Source organism: Nycticebus coucang, chromosome 14 (assembly GCF_027406575.1).
Source record: "Nycticebus coucang isolate mNycCou1 chromosome 14, mNycCou1.pri, whole genome shotgun sequence".
In the NCBI taxonomy this organism is placed as follows: Eukaryota; Metazoa; Chordata; class Mammalia; order Primates; family Lorisidae; genus Nycticebus; species Nycticebus coucang.
In genome coordinates, this window is record NC_069793.1 from 21,751,095 (window position 1) to 21,776,565 (window position 25,471).

The 25,471-nt window shown below is 40.4% G+C and overlaps 1 protein-coding gene across 3 annotated transcripts in view; it reads right to left on the reverse strand.

The window, feature by feature from the left end:
* Positions 1 to 24,929, reverse strand: part of ALKBH3 (alkB homolog 3, alpha-ketoglutarate dependent dioxygenase) — a 34,331-nt gene extending 9,402 nt beyond the window's left edge. Inside the window, exons 1-8 of one of the 3 annotated variants that reach the window (XM_053561932.1) lie at positions 24,784 to 24,929; positions 22,234 to 22,382; positions 21,284 to 21,384; positions 20,308 to 20,342; positions 19,224 to 19,271; positions 17,575 to 17,678; positions 15,663 to 15,751; positions 9,789 to 9,998 (exon numbers count right to left, since the gene is read on the reverse strand). In XM_053561932.1, coding sequence (XP_053417907.1) covers positions 9,789 to 9,998; positions 15,663 to 15,751; positions 17,575 to 17,678; positions 19,224 to 19,271; positions 20,308 to 20,342; positions 21,284 to 21,384; positions 22,234 to 22,312 — 666 coding nt within the window. In that variant the 5' untranslated portion in view covers positions 22,313 to 22,382; positions 24,784 to 24,929. The other 2 variants (XM_053561933.1, XM_053561934.1) reach the window with 2 other exon arrangements.
* Positions 24,930 to 25,471: the final 542 nt, after the last annotated feature.

A 25,471-nucleotide genomic window follows, 5' to 3' on the forward strand; every position in this document is an offset into this window, starting at 1 on the left:
CAACCAGAGTGATCTTTTTAAAATGTAAACTAGATAATGTCATTGTCCCCTTTATACCCATCACACTTGGAATGAAATCCAAATTCTGAGCTTTAAAAAGCTGTGATTATTTCTCTTCCTCTCTTTGATTATCTGTGACCTCCATGATGGCAGGGACCATATTTCTCATCTTCACTGCTATATCCCCAGAGCTGAGCATAGTGCCTGACACAAAGTAGGTGCTGAATTAATATTTGGGGTAGGGGAGGGAGAGAAGACAGAGAGAGAGGCAGAAAAGAACTATTTCTGAAAATATCTGGCATCCAGGTATTGGATAAAATAGAGGGAACAAAGACTGAAATTAAGTACAAGTAGGGGAATTATGGAAGAAAAAAGTCATTTTCATATTTTAGGCACATGGTAAAAGAGCCTAGGATGAAGATGGTTGCTGTAAGAGAGATGGGCTTTTTAGACACTTCAAGAAAGAATTAAGATGACTTGGGAAGTGATTATATTTGAAAAACAAAGAAACAAGAAAGAATCGAAAATAACTTATGTTATTAACCTGAGCAAGAGAATGGTGATAAATGGACTTATCAGGAGGTATGGATTTTATCTGAGAGAATAATAATAAATTTGATTTTACGATGTCAGTTGGGAAGTTACATGTCTACTGAACATGAAGGATGTGATGACTGGAAATTTGAGATAAATGTTAAAGCTGGAGATAGGAGATTCAGAAGTCACCCCACCAAAGAAGGAATGGTTAAAGCCACAAGAACTAACAAGAGCCTATTTATTTGCTCATTCAATCAACACTCGTGCGTACACACACAATGCAAAACACCAGCAACATAATGATAAAAGAAAGGGGCCTTCCCCATATGGCACTGACAACACACTGCCAGTTTATAATCTCCTAAGAAATAATGTACAGAAATATAAAAGAATCAAAGATAATCTTAAACCTCTATATTTAAGGGTTTGAATTTAAAGGAAAAAAACCTTAAAGGAAGCAGAGAAATAGCAATGTTAAAAGTATGAGAATACCAAATAATACAGAATTTCAGAAGCCAACAGTAAGAAGAGGCATTAACAGAGGCCAGGTTTCACGCACAGTGGTGACAGATCCTGGTAACTGATATTACAAGGATGAGAGAGAGGCCCACGTCCTTGATTTGAGTCAATCATAATCAGTAGAATTTTAGCAGGGTGGTGGGATAGAGCTAAACAGCGGTATGTCAAGACTGAGGTAAGCTGTGAGGACGCTAAAGATACAGACAACTCATTCCCAAATCTGTACTTCAAAAGCAAGAAGAAAACTCCAGCATGTCTGCAGGGTTAAGCAAAGGATTGTTCCAAGAGAGTAACAGAAATTCCTCCAGCCTTTTGTCCAAGGATCAGACAGATGGTGGAGGTGCCTGGCAAAGAGAGCCAAGCTTTTTGCAGACTGAAATGGTATTTGTACACTAACCACTGGCTGGTGCGATGGCTACTTACCTGGTGAGGTGAAGTCCCTTTACTTGCTCTATCACCCAACTTATACCTATTCTAATAATGTCCTTTTTAAAACTTATTTCTTTTCATCCTGTTTTCCCAAATAGTGGTGCTACCTTGCCCGTAAGAACTCAGCTGGGTTCTAGACTGCTTCATGGATCGTCTAAGCTTGCAGCTGTATCTGGGCTGCAAAGTTTTTCCTCCAGTGCTGATGGAGAACACAGCTGAACTTTTTGTTCACAGTGGTAAATTATTTGTAAAATCTGACATAAACTCAACATACTAATCATGGAAATTATGGAGAGAGAACAAAGCTGGAACTTCACAAAGTCATCTTTGCAGTGTTACTCTGCTGACTCAAATCATACTTTAAATGATGGCATCCTGAGCATCGATCTAGATACTTTACTTTTATTATAAAAACAGAAGCAGCTGTTTCTGAAATAAGATCTGCTAAAGCAGGAGGCTAGCTGGAAAAGCATAGATTTGAAATCACTGAGGTTATTGGTTCAAAATGGGTTTAAACTCATTTGCCACATACAAACCTTGGGTTTTTATCAAACTCTTGCCTCATTTTTGGCATTCATTTGGCTTGGAAGGTTCTGATGAAGCAAATGAAGAAACTAAGCAGAAAGGACTGGTATGTGCAATCAATCATTCAGGCACAAAGTGTGATCTTAAACGCTCAATAACACAGGACTCACCAAAGCTTCACTGTTTACACAAGCGGGCTGGGGAGGCCTCAGCAATCTCCAGCTGCAGCAGAGCCTGTCCCTGCAGACATCAAAACACAGCACTGCAGCCCAAACCAGTAGGCAGACGCCTGCCTTTCCTTTTGGACTACACACATTGAAAGGTGAATGAAGTTTAGAATGAAATACCTGCTGTCAGAGCATACTGTTCAGACTTATTGTCGATATAGTCTGGGGGGTAGAATGGGAGTGAGAAGTTAATGAATTTAAGTAAAAACAAAGTAGGCTTTCCACCCACAGTTGTAGCTATTCCAGCTTCACTGAATGTGCTTTTGAAATCAGAAGAGTTAATGTGATGAAGATTCCATTCTTGGTAATATAATATTTCCAAGAAATGCTGCTTAAAAGAAGAAAGAGCTTCTACTCCAGACCGTAGTACCAGAAATAAACCCCCTCCATCCTCTAAAAGCATAGGAGAACAAATCCTGCCACGCCTCACATCCAGCTGAGCCCAGTCCTTGCGAGTGCAAGCCTCTCCAGCCATCTGTTAATACCAGCATTCTCATTCTCAAACTGACCAGACGCAATCCCTCACCATTCTGCCACTTGTACCCTTCCCCTGGGCCCTCTGGAACTCCCATTCAGACATAAGCAAACTTGCCTGTATCCTCAGCCTCCATAAGCTCCGAAGGCCCCCTCTGCTTCATCATCCTAGATGAAATCTGCCTGTCTCCGGAAGATTGCAAATTCCCTGAAACCCTCTCATGTGCAAGGTGGCCATTTCTCTTAATCCAGGGGATCACAGAATCAGGTGACAGAGTATTCTCTCTCCTCATTCACACATTCAGATTTTTATTTCTGTGCCACCCTTAAAAATCTGCTCCTCTGAGCTCATGCTCCCAGTTGCTCCTTCTCATACCTTTGTCCCAAATATACACAGGTCTAACAGCCTCCTAGGTAATCTCCTTTTACTGCTCTTGCCCCTTTCCAGTCCAGGCTCCATGCAGTAGTAACAGTGATCTTTTAAAACTGCCAATCAGACCATGCCACTCTTCTGCTTAACACACCTCAATGGCCTCTTCCCAAGGCACCTGAGTCTCTGCATGACCAGGCCCTGCTCACCTTCGTGATCTCATCCTACGCTCCTCACACTGGCTGGCTCTGGTCTAGGGCAGAGCCTCCTTTCCTTTCCTCTAACACATTAGCTCTTTTTGCCTCAGCTAGACATGCCATCCTCCATAAAAACGTACTTGTGAAAGATAAGAAAAATCACTAGAAGGTTTAGGCATTCTTAAAGAATATGAGAAAGGGGAGAAAAAGCTCTATCACTAAGACAAGGTTTAAAAGTCAGGTTTGGAGCTGGGCACAGTGGCTCAGACCTGTAGTCCCAGCACTCTGGGAGTGCTAAAAGTGCTCTCACTACCAATACACAACTGGGAGGTTTGTTGAAAAAATTTAACTATTCCCAGCTGGGCACGGTGGCTCACTCCTGTAATCCTAGCACTCTGGGATGAGGTAGATGGATTGCCTGAGCTCAGGAGTTCGAGACCAGCCTTGGCAAGAGCGAGAACCCATCTCTAAAAATAGCCGGGAACTGTGGTGGGTGCCTATAGTCCCAGCTACTCGGGAGGCTGAGGCAAGAGGATCTCTTGAGCCCAAGAATTTGAGGTTGCTGTGAGCTATGATGCCACAACACTCTACCAAGGGCAACAAAGTGAGATTCTGTCTCAAAAAAAAAATATTCCCAGTAGGAGTTAAGGTATGAATTTTAGCTTGAGTCAAAGCCCCAGGGAAGAAAATGATTCCAACTCCCGAAGGATCTCAAGTCTGAAAATAATTCAAGTCCTACCAGCACTATTTATCTTCATCTGCCTAAACACACATACATACTTTCATTTACCAGATCACTCTCACACTCTCCAAAAACTCAATCACTATTTTGCAGACCACAGGTACCTTGGAGTTTCGTTTCATTGCTATTCATTTCCTTTTTCAATTTCCACACCTGAAAAATCACCATAGCATCTACCATTTATGAAAGCTTCAACATTCACTGAGTACTGCAACAACTTTCATGGGAAGACTTTTCAATGACTCCCATGAAGTATCTACCAAGTATCATTCCCCTTCACAGAAAAGCAGTAAACATAAATTAGGCAGTTACCTGTTTTTACCAACATCAGGGACAGAAACAGGAACAAAATCTGATTTTTAAAATTTCATTAGAGTATGTTTTTAAACGATCATGGTTACCGATGATTTCTTTCAAGTATTTCTTGTATTCTCTTAAAGGAAATGCTATGATCTGCAGATGATAAGAATGGGGGCTGACTGGAATAGCAGCAGGAGGAGCTGCTGGCTGAGGTGGAGGTTCAGTCCCCGCTCTACGGAACACTGCACACTTCTAGCTCATCCAGTGTCCAAATTTAAGTTATTCTGTATCATATTGTTTTGGATTCCAATATCCTCATTGTTTCTAACACACTAGAAAAAAATAACAGTATTGGGCGGCACCTGTGACTCAAAGGAGTGGAGTGCCAGCCCCATATGCCAGAGGTGACAGGTTCAGGCCCAGGCCCGGCCAAAAACTGCAAAGAAAAATAAATAAATAAATAACAGTATTTATGATCAGACTGACTTTTTTATACTTCACTCTTCCCACGAGTATATAAAGAAAACCAACCAATTAGAAAGGGAGGTACTAGCACCTCCACTGTACTCCCACCAGATGTTCTTTCATAGCCATCCCTTCCAGTGATGTGAACCTTCCTTTGGAAGGTCTAAGAGGAGTGGTTAGAGAAAGGCCCAACTTGACTCAGCTCAATCACTTTGAGTCCCTCATCTCTGCAGGAGTCAGCTGATGAAGGACACCGTTTATCCAGGGGTAATTTGCTAGAAAAACAAGGCTTTTGGCATCTAAACCTCCAGTGCATCACAAACTTCCTGCTATTATCTAATAATACCCCCCCAGCCATCACTGTTTCCATGGTAACCGACAGAGAAATAGCAGCCTGCCAAATGGCTTTTGTAGTTCCTTTTCCAGTTTGTTTTTCAGTAAAGAATTAAAGCTAGCTGGGAAAAGAACCAGACTAATCTTTGCAAACGGGGACACCATGTAGTTTAAAAAGCACAACTGGGTTTGGTTCAAGAAATATGGAAAAGCTCTGATGAACCCCGCCTGATAGAATAACAAAGGTCTCTTGAAATATAAGCTTTACCTTGATCTTAAGACTGTATAGAGTGGCCAGAACACAGATATAGAAGATCACTCAGTCTTTGATCTGAACCAGACAAATTAAAGGATTGGCGTGAATGGAAGGGCAAACTCCAACAAGCCTACTATGTCCCCATGTGCCTTACTGTCATTAAAGGAAACAGCAATTGATTGTAAAATCAAAATGAATACATAGGAGTTGGCAGACTTGAACTAAAGGACAGTGGGAAAAGGACAAGTACCTTGGAGGAGTAAAATATTTAATTCCGGGGATGATGTATGCATGAATCCGACTGAGCCAAGCGTATGAACCAGAGGGGCACTGGTGTTTAGGAAACAAAGATCTCCTTACCATCCTAGAGCAGGAAGAAATTGTTAGGATTACAGTGTGTGGAACTGGGGCAGCTTTCAGAAGATCAGCAGCTCCAGAGATCTGCTCCAGGTGCCAGATTGCAAAACAAATAACTGCTGGAGGGGTGGAGGAGTTTGAAATTTAAAAAATCAAGGCTAATTTGCTTTGAAAATGGCCCCAAAGATAATGTTGTTTTGCCTCAAAACTGCATACTTAAATGATGTGCAGGAAATCTCATGACTCTTCCATGGGCTTCAGATGAGAATTGACTCAAGTAAACCAGGTATTATCTTTTTCTCTGATGGGTCAAAGCTAATAGGAGTTTGACAGATTCCCTCCTGCAACCTCCAAATGTTTTGTTGACAAACATGAAAATTACAATGTATAGTGCCATACTGAGACAGGCTCTGACAGTCACAGGAAGTCAGACTCATACAAGTCCCACAGGGAAGACTAACTCAATTCATACTTTTTAATTTATGCTTTTACTTTGGATTGTATGAATCATGAATCATGTCTCAGAGTTATCACCTGATTTTAGAAAGAAAAGTAAACAACTCTTACAATAACTATTTCCTTTCAATCCTTCAGAAAAAGATCATTTCTAAGATAAAGACAATGTACTCTGTGATACATTTCTAAGGCTGTCAACTCAGACAAAGGCTCCTGCACTTCTAGTTTAGCTACATTTATGGATTTGGATTTTTAGAATCCATTAATGAAACTTGAGGGAGTCTTTTCAAAAGTTTAAACTTGTGCCCAGTTTGAGTGGAACTTACAGGTTCTGAAAAAAGTCATTTTTAAACTGTGTTTACTAAAGCGTGATTATAATTTCAAATATGTTAACATTCTACTTCCCCATCTTAAACAAAAGCCAGAATTGAGAGGATATACAAAAAATGCATCAAATTCAGTCACGGTTAAGTCTAGGCAGAGGCCAAAACTTACTAGAGTCAATAACCTGAGGTACTGACATGTTAATTTTCTTCCCAAATCTGTTTCCCCAGCCAACTTTGTTTCAAAATCTCAGAAAAATTGCCTTATTAGATCTGTGTTTTCAACAAGTCAGCAACCATAGTTATCATGCATATTGCTTTGCTACCACTAAATAATTATGAGGACTTGACTAATTATGAGGACTTGACTACTTTTTAAGTGTTTCAGAGTCTGTGCTTTCATCAAAACAGATTCCAAGAAGGCTGAAGAGAAGAGAAAGTTTTAGTGTGGGATATGGTCCACTCTCATTCTTAAACACAGATTTTGTTCCAAACAAGTTACCCACAGAAACAATGCTATACGTAGTAGTTACGTTCTTTGTCCACACATTAACCCGTAATATAACTGAATTGCCAAAAAATAGCTCTTGATCACCAGGCCTTATATATTTATATGAGAAAATGAAGAGCATTAGCTGCCTGGATCTGAGAAGAAATGAGGTATTTCTGAGCATCAAAAGATAGTTAATGGGTTCAGTGTGGTGGCCCATGTCTGCAATCCCAGCATTCTGGGCAGCCAAGGTGGGCAGATTGCTTAAGCTCATGAGTTTGAGACTAGCCTGAGTAAGATGGCAACCCTGCCTGTACTAAAAATGAAAAAAATCTGAAGCAAGAGGATCGCTTGAGCCCAAGAGTTCGAGGTTGCTGTGAGCTATGAGACTCTCTACCTAGGGCAACAGAGTTAAACTCTGTCTTAAAAAAGAAAAAACAAATAAACAAAAAAGACAGTTAATGCTGAATAGTTGGAAACAGCTTCTATTGTAAAACTAATTAACCAGAACACATCCTTTGGGGATTCTTAAGCTCCTAATCTATAAATAGGCCAAAAAAAAATTTTTTTTTTTTTTGCAGTTTTTGGCTGGGGCTGAGTTTGAACCCGCCACCTCTGGCATATGGGGCCGGCACCCTACTCCGTTGAGCCAGAGGTGCTGCCCACTTTTTTTTTTTTTTTTTGAGACAGAGTCTCATTATGTTGCCCTTGGTAAAGTGCCGTGGCATCACCCAGCTCATAGCAACCTCAAAATCTTGGGCTTAGGTGGCGCCTGTGGCTCAAAGAGTAGGGAGCTGGTCCCATATGCCGGAGGTGGTGGGTTCAAACCCAGCCCCGGCCAAAAAAAAAAAAAAAAAAAAAAATCTTGGGCTTAAGTGATTCTCTTGCCTCAGCCTCCAAAGTAGCTGGGACTAGAAGCACCCGCCACAAAACCCGGCTATTTTTTGTTGCAGTTGTTATTGCTGTTTTATTTATTTATTTATTTATTTATTTATTTATGTCATTGCTGTTTTAGCTGGTCTGGGCTGGGTTCGAACCCACCAACTTCGGTGTGGGTGGCTGGTGCTGTGACCACTATGCTACGGGTGCTGAGCCAGGCCAAACATCTTTTTAAAAGGGAGCCATAATGGTGAATGTATGTGTGTAAAGAAATAATAACTGAATACTTAAATACTTAGCCACAAAGAAAACCTGCAAAAAACCAAAGACCAGGATCATACCAAAGATTATATACACTATAAATTGTTTGCCAATCAGGATGACTCAGGCAAACTCCAGGAGGAAGGCATAGCACTAAGCATGTGCTAGATGAGCTCCACAAGGAGAAAGACAATTCCATCTTACTCATAACTGTGAGAGCCGCAGGTCCTAGGACCACACCTGGCAAAAAGTTGATGTTCCATATGTTTAGCTTGAGAAGAAGGTCCAAACTTAAATATGAGACACAGTGTTTCTCTGCTTTATATAACTAAGGGCAAGATGAATTCTTCACACGTGTGAACTTGGTATTTAACTTCTATGGTTTATAGAAGTTTAACCATATCTAAAGAAAATATAGCAAAGGTTGGGTTGCCTGATTCTCAAGTCGTATTCCTTGGTACATGAGAAGGCTGCTTGTCAGTGTAACGGTGAAGGCTATTCACAGTGCTCAAGGAGCAAGTTCACTCAATAAGACACTGGCAACAGAAGATGTCCTACTAGTGACCAAAGTTTCTGTGTAAACAAAAGCAAAGAAACTAAGCAATGGAAATGACACCAACAAAAGGAGGTTAATGGCATATATACAAAATAACACAATATGCTTTCAAATACCATGCACGGAAACTCCAGTATACATGAGGGGAAAGTACCCGGTCTATTAATTGCATTCGTAGAGAAGTATATTTGATACAGAGCAAACATGAGCACTGACTAATGATGATGTGGTCTGGATTAGGTCATATTTAAAAAACAGCCTATTACCTTGCCTTCCACATTGACTGGGTCTGGTTTAATGTTATAAGCCGAATGATCAAGAATTTTGGTTAGGAAAAGACAGAAACACTGGAAATAAGAAATTTGGTAGAGGTTTGCTCTTTCCTTGGAGTTCTTCCTACCTTTGTCCTAAGGTACTATACTTTTGCCACCTTCAATTCAAAAATAATTAAAAACCCTTGTATCCCCAAAATGTCATACAACCTGGGTAAGAGCTGAGGTGGAACACTGAAGTTATCATATGGTAAGCTTAGTCACTGCTTTTCTACCTGAATGTGGACAGATTTCCTCTCTCTGAAAGAGTTACAGATCCACCTTCATTTCAGGAGAAGGCAGAGAAGAGCTGAAGATGCCCGTGGTGCTCCCTGCAGAGAAGCGGCCACATCACCATGAAGAACACTCACAGTGAAGTCTTCTTCAGGGACATCTCCCTTGTGCCTCCTTCCTTTTCCTCCTTGCCCCCACTAGCTTGAGTCATCCTTTCATAATCTCTTCTTCTTAGCATTTACCACAATTTTAATGATTTAAGTAATCAGCAATATCTGTCCACCCCCACTAGACTGTATTTCTATGAGGACAGGAACTGTGTCTGTTCTTTCCATCAATGGAAATGAGCCCCCAGCAGAGGCACAGGACCAGCAATTTCTGTTGGATAAGTAAATGAAAGAATGGGGTAAGCCATCAGCTGAAAATGTTTCATCAACAGAATATGTGTTCCTTTGCTCTAAATCTGAAAGTAGGAGCTTTTAGGAGCTCTACTTTTTTCACAGAATAATGGGAGGCAGGAAGAGCATAAGAAAGAAAGAATACTCACTGGCGGTGGCTTCTTCCTCATCTCAAAAGTGCGTGTGGCACCGAAACTGAGTGAAGCAATGATGGGGCACCTCCCCAGTGAGGGTTCATCGTCGCTGTGCCAGTCCACACTGTCCTTCTCGTTTCGGTAAAGATTGCAAAGTAAGGAGTTGAAGGTGTGGCCAGTATTCTCTTCAATGCGGTTCTTTAGCATGCTCAGCACAGGATGCCACTGCAATCAACAGGCCAGGCAAAGGGCAGAGACAGTCACATTAGACATAAGGTGGCAGCAGCCTGGAAAAACAGGGCAATACCAGTCCACTCATATACGGGGCCTGGAATAAGCAAACCGTTCGGAATGCAATCAACTGAAACCAAGAAGAGTAGCAAGATTCCCTCCTATCATTTCCACTGTGAAGCAAGTTGACTTCTGCAATTTTATTAAGGTACTAAGTTTATAATACCTAATTTTGCAAGGCACTAAATATAGCAATGTCATGAGGACCAGGGTCTGTCTATGCACCTCATCCTTTTCCATGACCCTTTCAAAGAAGCAAATGTCAGTATATTCAGGGAAGTGACCTTGGTAAGTCATTAAGGCGGTAAGTGGAACAGTAAAGCAAATATGCTGCCAGCTAGTTAGCAGACCCAGACTGACGTCTGAAGAATAAAACAAATTTCCCACCAGCTGGCTCTCTGGTCAGTCTATCCCTATTTTATCTGGAATGGCTGAATTGCCTTTTTAAAAAGATATTTAATACTTCCAGAGTGGCTAACTTCCTAAAAGAGAAAAACATCCTTTTCTACAGAATAGGAATCCTGACAGACTGTAACGAATGCATGGACTGCGAACTACAGAAAACCTACCCAGATCCCACAGCCCCCCTCCTGGGCAGTGAGTTCGCTACGTAGTTTGTATTTGGAACTGTCTCCCCAGGTATACTACAGGAAGCTGTGACCCATGACCTGGGATTGTACGTGGGAGCTACAAAGAGAATAGCTTGTTCTGGTTCTTACTAGAATTCTGTCTTTCTTCCCCGAAATCCCAAGTGCTTCATAGAGCTTCCTTTAGAACAGCAGTTCTAAAACTTTACACTATTAAAAATGATTGGGAACTCCTCAGAACTGTTGTTTACAAAGGTTATAGCAATTGATAGTTATCATATTTAAAATGAAAATGGAAAAAAATTTAAATACTGTTTGGAAATGCAATAACAGACCCATTACATGATAGCATAAATATATATTTTTAAACAGCTATAATTTCCAATAAAAAAACGGTGAGAAGAATGACACTGTTATGCAAATGTCCTTAATGTCTGACTTAAGAGAAGATAGCTGATTCTATCTCCTACTGCATTCAATCTGTTCAAACAGGTTATTTTATTGACGCATATGAAGAAAAATGAATGATGTTAGGTATTATTGAATAATTTTAGACATTATTCTTTGTTATTATACCAAAATTCAACAAGTGCTGATTTCTTAAACTACAATGTAGAATCTAAAACCAAAGCAAACTTTTCTTTTTTTTTTTATATTTAAATCCACTGGTCCAGATTGCCTTGGAAGAGATCTTTAAACTTGTATGATTTTGTAACATCGACCATTGGGCATCTGGAAAAGTCTGAGTTCACCGAATTATACATATCTTCTAAATGCTGACACGTTTCATTATACAATAACAAAAAATCCTGTCTGTTTTTACCACTGATCTCATCAGAAAAGTTAAAGTAATAGGAAGAGATCAGGCTTAAAGTGACAGATATCAGTTTTCTAAAAGTCTAATTTTTGCTTGAACACACAACTTTTATCAATAGTTAAATACAACTGGCAGAACACAAATTCTGCCAGTTGTGTTCCTTGAAGTGACAATCACTTCATTCACTTATGAGAAAATATCTGCCAAATGCTCAAGTTTTAATAATGGTAGTCTATTTTCCAGTCATCTTCCAGGTAAAAATGGACCATAAAAAAAGGAGCTAGTTCAGCTTACAGCTCAAATGATCACACTTTAATTTGGAGCAAGAATGCTTTAGGCATACCTTCATTTTCATCAAGAAAATCATTAAGAAGACATTTACTCAAAGACTTAGAGTAAAACTAATAATGTTTACTGCTTCATCAAGGGGCATTCTTAACTGAAACAATCATTTAAAAAATGATAAATTGGAAGTGCCTGGTGATGAAGAACACAATGACTCTAGTACAGTTTGATGACAATGGCCTGATTCATGCTAAGATGCCAGCTGTTTTATCCACTATTACTTTCATACCATTAGTGCAAATTCAACACGGTGAAAAATGTCACTTTTTAAAAATATTTATTACAAAAATAGTTTTACTTGTGGATTCCCAAAAAGGGTTTCCCCTCCAGGGATCCAAAGACTATACTTTAAGAACTGTTACGTTAGAGAACACCTCCAATGTCCATGTTAGGTATTAGGTAGTGAAGGAATGGAAGTTTGGCAAAGGATAGGTGATGTTAAGTATGTCCCATGGCTGTTGTCAGGTATAAGTGCCAGGGAAGCATGTGTGAGAACCACTCAGTTTTACTAAGACATGAAACCGTGATTAAAGCTGGAATTCCCTGTTGTGAATATTAGTATTACATTCTAAGCAGAGGATTTTAAAAAATAAACAGCACCCACAACAAAATAGTTGGTCAATGACACACCTAGAGAGACTAAGAAAGCCTTTGGAAGTTGGAAGTTTCTGCATCTCTCTTTGTTGTGGTAGAAAAATACGTAACATGAGATTTACTCTCATAAAACAAAAAAGTTATTAAACTAACCTCTGTTGAAGAGAACAAATTCCAAGTGAAATTCCAATAATAATATCAGAAAGCTGTATTTCTTAATTATTTCACAGCTTTAAATATACCTTCATGGAGATAAAGATCAGATGCTAGAATTATACACTTAAAGAGAAAAACAAGAATGAAAAAGAGGAAGACAGCTTTTCTACAATGTGACTGAATCTAATTAGCACTTCCCTGACTTGCTTAGGGACTAAGCACTATAATAACATCAAGTTTGCATTATGTTTCTAAGTAGGCTTTTTTTCCCCTTGGTTATTTTTGGTAGTGAAGTACAGAGAAAAGGGAAAAAAGGGGGGGGGATAATGAACTAGAGGATTAATTTAGACTCTCCAACCAATACTCTATATACAGATCCCTCAGAAGTGAATGTCTAAATTAAAATTCAGCAGCGTCTCACTGTTCAGTGAAGACATTCTATCCTTAAAAGACATTTGAGGAAAAGAGTACAAGAAAATATGAATCACGGAAGTAAAGGATCTATTCAGTTTATTTCAAACACGGATTTATGGGGCACTGGTTACCACAGTGGTACCTCTGGGTCTACTGCCTGCGGAGAAGGAGAGGTCAAGTTGGTGGAACTCCCAGCCAGCCATGGCTTTGATCTGTTTTATACATTGCGTTTATGTAGATTTAGTTTGAACAAAGACTAAAAGAAATTTAAAAACCTATGATTAAACAAACCTACTCTGTTCCTGTGGGATAAGCTTGAGAGAGTAACAATTTTTAAATTAAACAACTACCCCCAACATACATACACAAAACAAACATACACACCAGTGCACCCTCCTTTCCGAAAATCTGAGAAGGGCAGCTCTTATGATTTTATTCAAGACAGCATGTAAATGAACTAAATCTATTAATAATAAACACAAAGTTATGAATCGGTCAAATCCAAATTAAAGAATTTTCATTTTTAGCCGGGCGTTATGGTGGGCAGCTGTAGTCCTAGGTACTCGGGATGCTGAGGTAGAAGGACTGCTTGAGTCCAAGAGTCTGAGGTTGTAGGGAGCTAGGCCGATGCCATGGCACTTTACCCTGGGGCAACAGAGTGAGACTATCTCAAAAAAAAATTCTAATTTGATCACTTTAACATCCAACCATAGATGGTTGTTTGAATAAGTTATGGTAAACACAGATTATGGAATACTACGCAACATCATTGAAGATGATGTTGTAGAAGAATATTTAATGACACTGTAACATGTTAATGATACATAGTTAAATGAAACATAATTTATTTGACTTTTCTAGAAAAAAGATTCTCTAAATATATTTTCCTAAAATAAAAAAGACTGAAACTAAAATATTAAGTGCAAGGATTATCAAAAATTTTAATATTCTTCTTCATGCTTCTCTGCAGTTTCTAAATTTTCAATAAGCATATATATATTTTATATATATATATTTTTAAAGACAGGTTCTCACTCTGTTACCTGGGCTAGAGTGCAGTGGCATCACCATAGCTCGTGGCAACCTCAAACTCTCAGGCTCCAGTGATCCTCTTGCCTCAGCCTCTCGAGTAGCTGGAACTACTGGCACATAACACCATGCTTGGTTAACTTTTTTGTTTTCCATTTTTTGTAGAGATGTAGTTTTGCTATATTTCTCAGGCTGGTCTCAAACTTGAGAGATCCTCCAGCCTTCCAAACTGCTACGATTACAGATGTGACTCACCACGCCTGGTCATTACTTTCATTTTTAGAAAAGGATTGTCATAAAAAATTTCTTTTGAACAGTTGTCATAATGTTCCCAAAGTGTCAGAAAATAAGAGGTTACTTTACTCAGCTGATCCTGTGTAACTTAAGTCTATTTTGAAAGACCAGTTCTTAACCAGTGGTAATTTGTCCCCCACTGGACATTTGAAAATGACTGGAGCCAGTTTTGGTTGCCATGACTGGGTGAGAGGTGCCAGCAGCAACTAGTGGACAGCATCAGAGGTGCTCCTACACATCCTACCACACACAGGAGAGCCCCACAGAAGGAATGATCTAGCCTAGAAGGTTAACAGTACTGAGGCGGAAAAACCCTGCTGTAAAAGCTTAACTAGCATCAATGAGAAAGGATTTCTTCCCCACAAGCCTGTTTAGTCCTCAACTTCTCAGCTATGACTGTTGAGAAGGTAATAAAGGAATTATGACAGAAACAAGGGAAACAGCCTATGTTGGCCTAAATCAATTTTCTCCAAATCAACCCCAGATATAAGGGGTCTCAGCACTTCCTAGTATCAAATTCTAAATGCAGCCCCAGACACCAAAGCACACAACTATCTCCTTACATGAAAAAGCCATGTACCTTCAGTTAATATTTTACCTCTGAACACCTTAGTGAGGCGGTAGTCTGTGATTACACATTACTAGAGGCTCTGAAATGTGTCACATTTCTAGGTATCTCAATGCCATAAGAAAAACTCCCTTGTCTTCAACGTCTATTTCACCAAAGCATAACATCATTTGCCAAAGCAATATTTCAGGGACTAAACAGGAAGCTATTTCTTGGACCTTAACTCCATATCTGGACAAGCTTAATTTATATACTAGAATATCTTTGTCTACGTCATGGAAATTTTTAATAACAAAGGAAGCAGTAGTGAGCTGGAAGTTTGAGAACTGCAGCCATAGAATGAATACAAAGTCAACAAGAAAAACACCAGATTTTTTCACAAGTAGCAAAAGAGCTTGAGAAATGGAAAGACATTCTGACCTCACTGGCCAGTCATAAGGACACAGCCCCACAGCAAATGTGTGACATTAGGTATACAGAAGTATTACAGCCAGAAAAGCATGGGGGAGGGGGATATTAGGAGAAGAAAAAGTTCATTTTTCTGAGATCCTGGAATTTGGTTCTTATTTACTCTAGTTCCAATTTTTTCTCACCCTCTGATTTCATCTGTGGATCAAAAGCACATAAAAGATGATGAGTACAAAGTCTCCTGTGTGAACCCAAGGTGTTTTTTGAACTAGGAACCAGCATGCATCTTTACAAGGTAATTTATTGTTATTAGTTATACTTTATAGTACTCCACCCTTATAGTATATAGTCTATTAAACCATATTAACAACAATATTTCAACATACGTGAGGATTTGGTTCCATAGTGATTCTTGAATAAGTATAAGGAAGTTCTCCATACCAGGCTGTAAGTCTTGGTTGCAGATAAGTTATATCTGAGAAAGAAAATACAGGGCCTTTGAAATAGTTCAGTGCTATTTAAAGTGTACTGAGGGTCAACTCTCTGCCTTACAATGTGCATGAAGTTATGAGAAATATAAAGGAAACGTAAGGATGGGCTCTGACCCACGTCAAAGTTCCATCTCATAGAAGATATGGAAGAAAAGATAAGAGAAGGTATGTTGCCAGACAGAGCCTGGGCAAAGGCTCCAAGATGAGAATTTGTGTGATAACATAAACAAGAGAGGAAAGAGTTATATTGGGGAACAGTAGGACTTGGATTAGAGATGATCTCAAAAACCAGGATATGGAGCCTGAACCTGTGTCCATAGGAATATGTGGCACCAAAATCCATACAAGAAATAAGAGAAACTGGTCACTCACATATGTCCAACATCATACAAGCCCTTTTGATTCCAAATAAAGGAAAAAGTGCTATGACAAACTGTAGCATGTTGCAGACTTTAGTCAGAAGTTTTTGATGTTTAAATTTATGTAGAGAGGGAGTTATCCACAGATCTGTTTTCCCCAAGCGGATATTAGCCAGGACAACAATAAGAACAACAATAATAAAAGCAGCTAATGTTCACTGACAGCTTACTATGTACCAGACATTCTGTTAAGAACTTATCCTGTATTATCTCATTTAATTGCCACAAAAAACTTATAAGGTAGAAAGTATTATTAGCTCAGTTTTATAGATAAGAAAATCAGGGATCAGAGAGTTACTTAACTACAATTTGCTTAAAATTAACAATTACTTTGAATGACAGAGCCAACAATCAAAGCCAAAATCCCTCTGAAGAAACTGGGAGGTGAGAGGAGGTTGCCCTGAAAAAGCTAACTCCTATTCCGACATGAAACAAAAATGAAATCAGAACAATTGGCCCTTCACATCTGTGGGTTCCACATCTGCAGATTCAACCAACTAAAAATATTCAGAAAATACAAATATAAACCACAGTATAACAACGATTTACGTAGCACTTACATTGTATTAAGTATTGTAAGTAACCTAGAGATTTACAGTATACTGGAGGATGTACATGAGTTATATGCACATTCTATGCTATTTTATATAAGGGACAGATATTGGGGGTCCTGTAGCCAATCCCCCACAGATATCAAGGGACAAATGTATATACTTTGCCTCTTTCTTTACAGAAAATTTAAATTCATTTACTATTCCAGAAAACAAATTCTATGCTAGAGCACAGTCGCCCCCCAGTGACCACCTGTGGTATGACAGGTACCGGTGACATGGATGCCCACAGAAGAGCAGCAGGTTCAAGTCAAGTAGTAACTGCTGTGTCACCTTTACAAGCTCAAGACTGTACAGACACTGAAGCTAAAGGAGACTGGATTCTTCTGGTAAAAGTAAAATGAGAATAAAAATTCAGTAAGAAGGATCACAAAAGAATGTATGCAAGACAGGGTCAGAAAAAACACAGGTCTGTAAGTGTCTATGAAGAAAGAGGAAAGTTGGCACCATTTTAACTAATAGAGGCAGTGAATAAACACAACAGGAGATAAGTATATCAAGCCACAGTTCAACCAAACCAAACCAAACTTACTTTGCTTCCTTGAACTCTCACCTCTTCCCTCCTGCCTCTCTGATCTCTGGGCCTTTCACCTTTCGTTTCTTCCGCCTGGAATACTCTTTCCTGTCCCCTCTGACTGGCTAATTCTATTCATCCTTAAGGTCTCAGGTGGCAACTCTGTTTAAGACTAGCTGTGGTGAGCAGAGGCAATGGAATTAGAAAGCATTCTGGAGAGGAAGACCAGGCAGCAGCAACTGCAGCCTCAGAAATCCACTCACCCTCTCTGATGCCAGTCCTCTGTTTCCAGGGAACATCTTGACAAAGCTGTTCCAATATCCAGTCAGCTTCTTTTGAGTCAACAAAGCCAGGATACAAACACACCCTTGATGTAGAAAGAACAGTTAATAATCAAAGAACATGGAAAAGATGGGTTAGACTCTATTGTTAGTGTAATAGTTAATCTGGATGTGTCTTCCAGTGGGTAGATGGAATCAGCTCCTTAAGCAGAGCCTAATACCACACAGGTCATGATGTTCCTGATGTTAAACAAACTCCCTTCATCTTGAGACAAATAACAGCAGCAGGGAAGGATAAAGGGTCAAGGGATGAAGGCTTTTATAGATCATAGTTCAAATACTACTCCAGCACTGCTTAGCTGTGAAAACTTGAGCAGGTTACCTAATCTCTCTGAACCTTAGTTTCATGACCTGTAATCTGAAGATGGTATCTGCCTCACAGGGTCACAGAGAAGAGTAAATAGAATAATTGACAAAATGCATGACCCTGTGTTATTTAAATAATTGGTAGTCTTCTGAGACTATGCTGATTCTAGGGAAGGTTATAGATCATTACGACCACATCAAGATAAACGTATCTAATGAAGGTTCTTTCTCCCACTGAATATAAGCTTATTTTAACAATTCTAATTTAGTTTACAATCATTTTGGGTATCTTTCTTAAGAAACACTCTGAAAGACCACAGAACTTTCTCTTGAATAGTCTTGGTGGTAGCAAATCTTTACTTTTTGAAGGTGCATTTGATTTTCTGAAAGAGCCAAAGCTCACCTGAAGCTGTACCTGGGTAACAGTGACACAGGTGCAAAATAATACAAATGGTTTTCTTGTGTGACTTGCTTCAAAGAGGGGTTCCAACAAAGGTTATAACAATGGCAGTGCCAATGGACTTCATAGACTTTCCAAGTCCAGCAGGAGCTTTCTAAAAGCAATTCTTTCAGATGTGTAAGTTCTAAGATATTTGTTTTAAATGTCTCATTATTTTACAGTGACAATTAGTATATTCATGAATAAGATGATGCTTTTTAAATGTTTTTAAAACAATGACTAATGCCTAATATACCCTAAATAGTATATGCTTTACCTTCATTGAAATCTACCTAGTGTAGCAATATAATACACTATGCAACATACAATTAATAACATATGTAATAATGCATGCAATATAAAACAAATATAATGTAGTATTTACAGCACAGAAGTCCAGGCTAGACCCAACTCTCCTATTAAGTTACTATGGGGCACTAGGTAAAAAGTACTCAATCCCCCTAAGCCTCATTTCTTCTTCTGAAAAACTGGGAAGTAACAGTTACTTCCCAGGAGGGCTGATGAAATGTTTTGAAGCTGGAGATACTACCCTGTTTCCCCGAAAATAAGACAGTGTCTTATTTTAAGGTGTGCTCCCAAAGATGCACTAGGTCTTATTTTCAGGTTATCTTTCCTGTAAGTAGGTCTTATTTTCGGAGGATGTCTTATTTTCGGGCAAACAGGGTATATAAAAAGAAGACAGTACTAAATTTTTACTCCCCAAGAATTTAAGGGGCAGAAGCTTTACCTTTTTCAAATAAGAGAGTTTTTAAGAGAATATAACTTGGTGATAATTATATTCACTGCCTAGTGAGGGCCTACTTACCTAGATACACCTGTAGGTGACAAGCTGATTTCATACACACCCTCTCTGCTAAAGAAACAAAGGAAACAGACTTGTTACTTTGAGGTAAAACAATACAGTCCAGCTTTGGTCCAGTGGAAAATTCTAATTAACCTTCAAAAATCTCACTTCCTCCAAACCAGTGGTTCTCAACCTTCCTAATGCTATGGCCCTTTAATACAGTTCCTGTAGGTCATGACCCACAGGTTGAGAACCACTGCTCTAAACCTTTCCTAACCTTTAGTCCAGGCAAATAACATTAACCACCTCAACCTCTATGCTACTACTAGACTGTAAATATAGGTTTGTTGTGTGGCAGCGCCTGTGGCTCAAGGAGTAGGGCGCTGGTCCCATATGCCGTAGGTGGTGGGTTCAAACCCAGCCCCGGCCAAAAACCACACACACACACACACAAAAAAAAAATATATATATATATAGATTTGTTGTTTCATAATGTATAAGATTACAATTTATCTGTTTACATGTCTATTTCATTTACTAGACAGTGAGCACCTTAGGGGCAAGGAATGGGTGAAAGCATCTCTCACCAAATTTGGGTGAGAACATTTTAAATACAAACCAATATAAGAGGAATATTTACTATCATTTATATTACTCCTGAACAATTATGTGGTTTTAAGAAATGGGTTGTAAGGCCATCTAGATTGCTAGCAGCTTTCATAAACATTACTAGTAAAATAGCATTTAAAGGCTTCTCAAAAAGCCATGCTTCAAAGGCTCAGGAAAAAATCCCCCTCTGTTTTTACAAAAGAGATGTTTTAGCTTATTGTCCACAGATTATCTGTGAAATAGGGCCAAGAAATCTACACCAAGATCAAAGTTTAACATACAGAGATCTTGTTGCATTTTCCATACTATAAACAAATTCAGAAAGTCTTTCCAAAAGATCAAATTTACAGACATTTCAGATAGGAATATCTCAGCCTTAAATTAAGACAGTTATTGGGTCATTCTCTTCCAGATGGAAAAAACAGGATGAGGGAAAAAACCCAGGCTTGCCATTTCACTATGGGCAACGGTCACAGGAAGGCAGCAAATTACTTACTCAATCACTCGTGGCTCTGGGACTCTCCGTACTACCTGCAAAGAAATAGGCACATCTTACTTATACAATAATTCCTAACCCTTAGAGAGACTGATATAATATGTCCTCCTATTTCTGTTTAAAATAAATCAGATTTAAATCCTAGCACTCTGGGAGGCAGAGACAGGTGGATTGCCTGAGCTCGGGAGTTTGAGACCAGCCTGAACAAAAGCCAGTCCCCATCTCTAAAAATAGCCGGGCGCTGTGGCAGGCACCTGTAGTCACAGCTACTTGGGAGGCTGAGGCAGGAGGATTACTTAAACCCAATAGTTTGAGGTTGCTGTAAGCTATGATGCCATGGCATTCTTGAGAGTGACAAAGTGAGACTCTGTCTCAAAAATAAAATATCAGGTTTAAAACTATCTCTTTTTTATTCCAACTTCTCGCTACCCCATCAGAGACCCTTGTTTCTGCTCTTCTTAGTATTATTTCACATTTGCTGGCAGACGCTAAAAAATGATACAATTAATCAATTTTTCTAGCAGTCTGCAGCTTTAGAAAACCTTCTTTACACAAAAGAAATTAGAAAAAAAACCTAGAAGGCAAATAAGGCATTTTTCTAGAATAACTAAAATTTTCATCCAAGTCCAAAGATGTTTGCTCAGTAGCACTGAAGACAGCATGGTTTAGGACTGTTAGAACGTACATAAAACATACAAGCTCTAATTATGGTACACTGTAGTATTGCCTCTATCCTCAAATCATGGTATAGCCTCTCTTCCAAAAAAACAAAAAGGAATAATGCATGACCATAAACTGGGGACAGACTCAGAAGCCCCCTCAGACATATGAAGAAACTGAAATACTTCACTTTTCATTATTATTATAGTCCTTTAGCTGTGCTATTAGTAAATTTATTCAGTCACTCTATGAGCATCTACTACATGAATACAGTTTATATGTTTCTGTTACTGTTGAAGGAGAAATAAGAATTTACCTGCTGGGGTTCTTTGAACACAAATTCTCTGTCAGACAGATGGTCCTTGTTCCTCCACGTCTGACCAGGCATCTGATGGAAATGGCTCTTAGCAGTGGTAGCTGAAGCAAGGAAGAGAATAGCCTCAATCCAGGGGAAAGTCTGTTCTCATGACTTCTACTATGCAAGGACCAATAAAATCCACCTGGAGATGACTGGTACCTCCACACACACTGAAAGACTTGAGGGTATGAACTAACTATGAGAATCACTAAAGACCCACCCTTTTTTTTTTTGTAGAGACAGAGTCTCACTTTATGGCCCTCGGTAGAGTGCCGTGGCATCACACAGCTCACAGCAACCTCCAACTCCTGGGCTTAAGCGATTCTCTTGCCTCAGCCTCCCGAGTAGCTGGGACTACAGGCGCCTGCCACAACGCCCAGCTATTTTTTGGTTGCAGTTCAGCCGGGGCTGGGTTTGAACCTGCCACCCTCGGTATATGGGGCCGGCGCCTTACGGACTGAGCCACAGGCGCTGCCCAAGACCCACCCTTAGTTCATCATCAACAAAATCAGACAAAATATGTCACATTTTATTATTTTTTTCTTTTTGAGACAGAGCCTCAAGCTGTCACCCTGGGTAGAGTGCCGTGACATCACAGCAACCTCCAACTCCTGGGCTCAAGCAATTCTCCTGCCTCTGCCTCCCAAGTAGCTGGGACTACAGGCGCCCGCCACAACGCCCGGCTATTTTTTGGTTGCAGCCGTCATTGTTGTTTGGCGGGCCTGGGCTGGATTTGAACCCGCCAGCTCAGATGTATGTGGCTGGCGCCAAGCCATATGTCACATTTTAAACAATTATTTAACATTTATTATTAATGGGAGTCCTTTATAAACCAAAAGGACATAAATAAAAGAGAAGGATGGTTGTACCCACACACATGCACACACACACACCCTACAGGTTCTTGCCTGGCTGAGCAAATGCCTGTTTCTTAGCAGGGGCAGCCCAGGCTCCCTGCACTCGGGCTCCTCGTCTTTTTTCTTCCATATTGACCAAAAAGGCTTCTGCTCTGAGCTTTCAGAAGATTTCGTTCCTGATTCAAATTCCACAATGTTATCTGGTTTTAAAAAAAAAAGTGTTCTTAGTTAGGGTTCTGAAATTTAATACTTTCAAACAGAAGAGATGACTCTATGGTAATCAGAGCTTCTCTGTAAAATCAACTTCTGTCATTACAATATCTCCATCAAGGAATCTAAGTCTGCAGTCTCCAACTCCTGAGCTGTGGACTGGAAGGGGTCTGCAGCCTGTTAAGAACTAGGTTGCCCAGCAGGAGGTGAGCAGCTGGCAAGCAAATGAATCTTCATCTGCTTTTATAGCCACTCCCCATCACTCCTGCCCCTGCCTGAGCTCTGCCTCCTATCAGATCAGTAGTAGTATTAGATTCTCATAGAAGCACAAACCCTACTGTTAATTGTGAGTGCAAAGGATCTAGGTTGCATGCTCCTTATGAGAAACTAATGCCTGATGATCTGAGGTGGAGCTGAGGACATAAGCCAACACACTTTTAGTGTCATTGTCTCTCATCACCCCCAGGTGGAACCATCTAGTTGCAGGAAAACAAGCTCAGGGCTCCCACTGATTCTGCATTATGGTAAGTTGTATAATTATTTCATTATATAATGTAATAATAGAAATAAAGTGTACAGTCAATGTACAGCGCTTAAATCATCCCCAAACCACCCACCTCACCCCCAGTCTGTGGGGAAATTGTCTTCCATGAAACTAGTCCCTGGTGCCAAAAAGGTCAGGGACTGCTTATCTAAGTCATTTGGGGATGCTGGCTTTAGTAGTCATCTTTTTACAAGACCAGTGCTCTAACCCCTGAGCTATAGGGCCAGGTAGTAGTCATCTCTTTAAATATTGTCATAATACTTCCACTTCTTTCACAAAAAACTGCATGTTAGGAAATTCCCAAACCAGGACTTATCACAAAAGACCTTATTCTTCTTAGCCCTCAAGGGAAGAACATAAAAAAACTGTAAAACTCCTATTTTCACCTATATTGAGAAATAAGCTAAGACTCACTTTGCAAGTGAAGTTGCATATTCCATGATCGCTGGCTGCATTAAATTTCTTTCTCTTTTTTTTTTTTTTTGCAGTTTTTGGCCCGGGGCCGGGTTTGAACCGGCCACTTCCAGTATCTGGGGCTGGCGCCCTACTCCTTGGAGCCACAGGCACCACCTGGCTGCATTAAGTTTCCCTGGAAGCTTGTTAAAAACACCCATTGTTCACCTCTAGAAAATCTGGTAGAAATGGATATAGGTATCTGTCTTTATAACAAGCAGTGTGATTTGACAATATGCAGGCATGTATGGGGACCACAAGGTTTAGTGGCTCACCCAAAATCACTCAAGAAATCAACAGTAGGTAGGTTAACATTCAATTTTTATTAAATTTTTATCTTCAGCTAACCGAAAATTACCTGATAATGTCCAGAAATACTAATTTGACCTTTTACCAATAAAAATTTGCCCATAGCTAATATAGAAGTATGCAAGGCTACCAAAAAAAAACCACAAAAAAACAAAAACAAAACTGAGGAGGTTCAGACCACATGTGCCAAATCTATAATCCATTTCTTTATGGGTCTTCCTAAGAAAGCTATATATTCCAAGCTCCCCAAAGTAACAAGCTCATTTGATAGCTTGTTTAGCCTACAGACTCTCAGGCCCTTCCTCCCTCTTCCGTTTCAGTAGAGCTGAGCCAGGATCAGGAATCTATATATTTAACAAGTTCCCTCGGGCGATAAGCAAGTAATTTGGCCCGTTTAATTGGTGTGTGTGTGTGTGACAGAAGCTGCCATGTGCCCAAAAGAATTATTGGCCCAGAATCAAATATCAACTCTCCAATCCCAGGAGTCACTGTTTGACTTTTTCTTTCAATTAAAGAAAAGCTTATCAAGACAATTAGCTGTGGTCCCCAATTAGCTATTGGTTACCTGCTCAACACTTTGTTCTGTTCACTGCAGAGCCATAAGTTATTTATCAGGGCAAAACTGTTGGAAAATATAGATTCCAGAGCCCCATCCCAGGCCTACTCAATTTGTGGAGTCCCAGAATTTGTTAACTAATGCCATCTTCCACCCAGGAATTCTGTATGCAGATAAAGTTTGAAAGCTCTGCTGCAATGTAAAACACAGGGACCCTGGCGCCATTTGAATCTAGAGCTGTCACTTCTCAGCTGCATGATCTGTGGCAAATGACTTCACCTTTCTAAGCCCCGGTTTTTTCCTCAGGAAACAGGATAATCGGTACCTCCCTCATAGCTGAGGTGCAGATTAAGGGAGCCTCGCAGGTGAAACAGCCTGGTCCTAGGTAATTCGTTAGCTTCTTGCCCTAATTTACATTCTTCTCTTTCAGGCCTAGGATGAGGCCCGGAATTTCGCCCTGGAAGGGACCCCGGGGCAGTCCTCACACCCTCAGCCGCGGTTACACAGCGGTTAAGTTGAGAGAGCGCACCTGCTGGCGGAGTCGGGAGCACAGGTCCAAACCGGCTCGGCCTCGGGGCGGACTCCGCTGTTCCTGACCAGCCCTGCCGCCGGTGGTCCGGGGAACCTTAAGAATGAAGCACCGACCGGGGAATCTTAAGACTGCAGCACCGACTCGAGCAACTCCCAACCACAGGCTGCCGCATTAGACACTTCCTCCCGACACGCACCGCCGCTGCCGCAACTTCCGGTGCGCCGCCTGGAGTCCGGATAGGCCACGTTCCCCGCACCTGTAGATCCTGGTCGTTAGGGCGCCGTTGAGCTTGCTGAGATTGGGACGGAGGACCGGGGTTGAGGGGGTGTGGTGGAGCAGTAATGAGGGGTCGGGGTATGGCAAAGTTGGACGTGAAGCCTTGTCTGCTAGGCCGAGGTTCCCGGGACATCAGTTCCCTGAAACTAGAGACATCCAAGTCCTGGCATCCGGTCCCAGCGGGGCTGGCGGAAGAGCGAGGGAGTTGGGGGTGTCCAGGTAGTGATGAGCTAAACAAAAGGATTTGCATTTTATCCTGGAAGCCATGGAGAGCCTAAAATGCGCCTCCTTTTTTGTTCCCCCTGCAGCCTGTGCATAGCTCCAATTACTGCACTCACAACAGGGCATAGAACCTTAATTCATCTTAGGTCTCCAGTGCTTAGCGGATTTTGTGTTAAGTGAACAGACC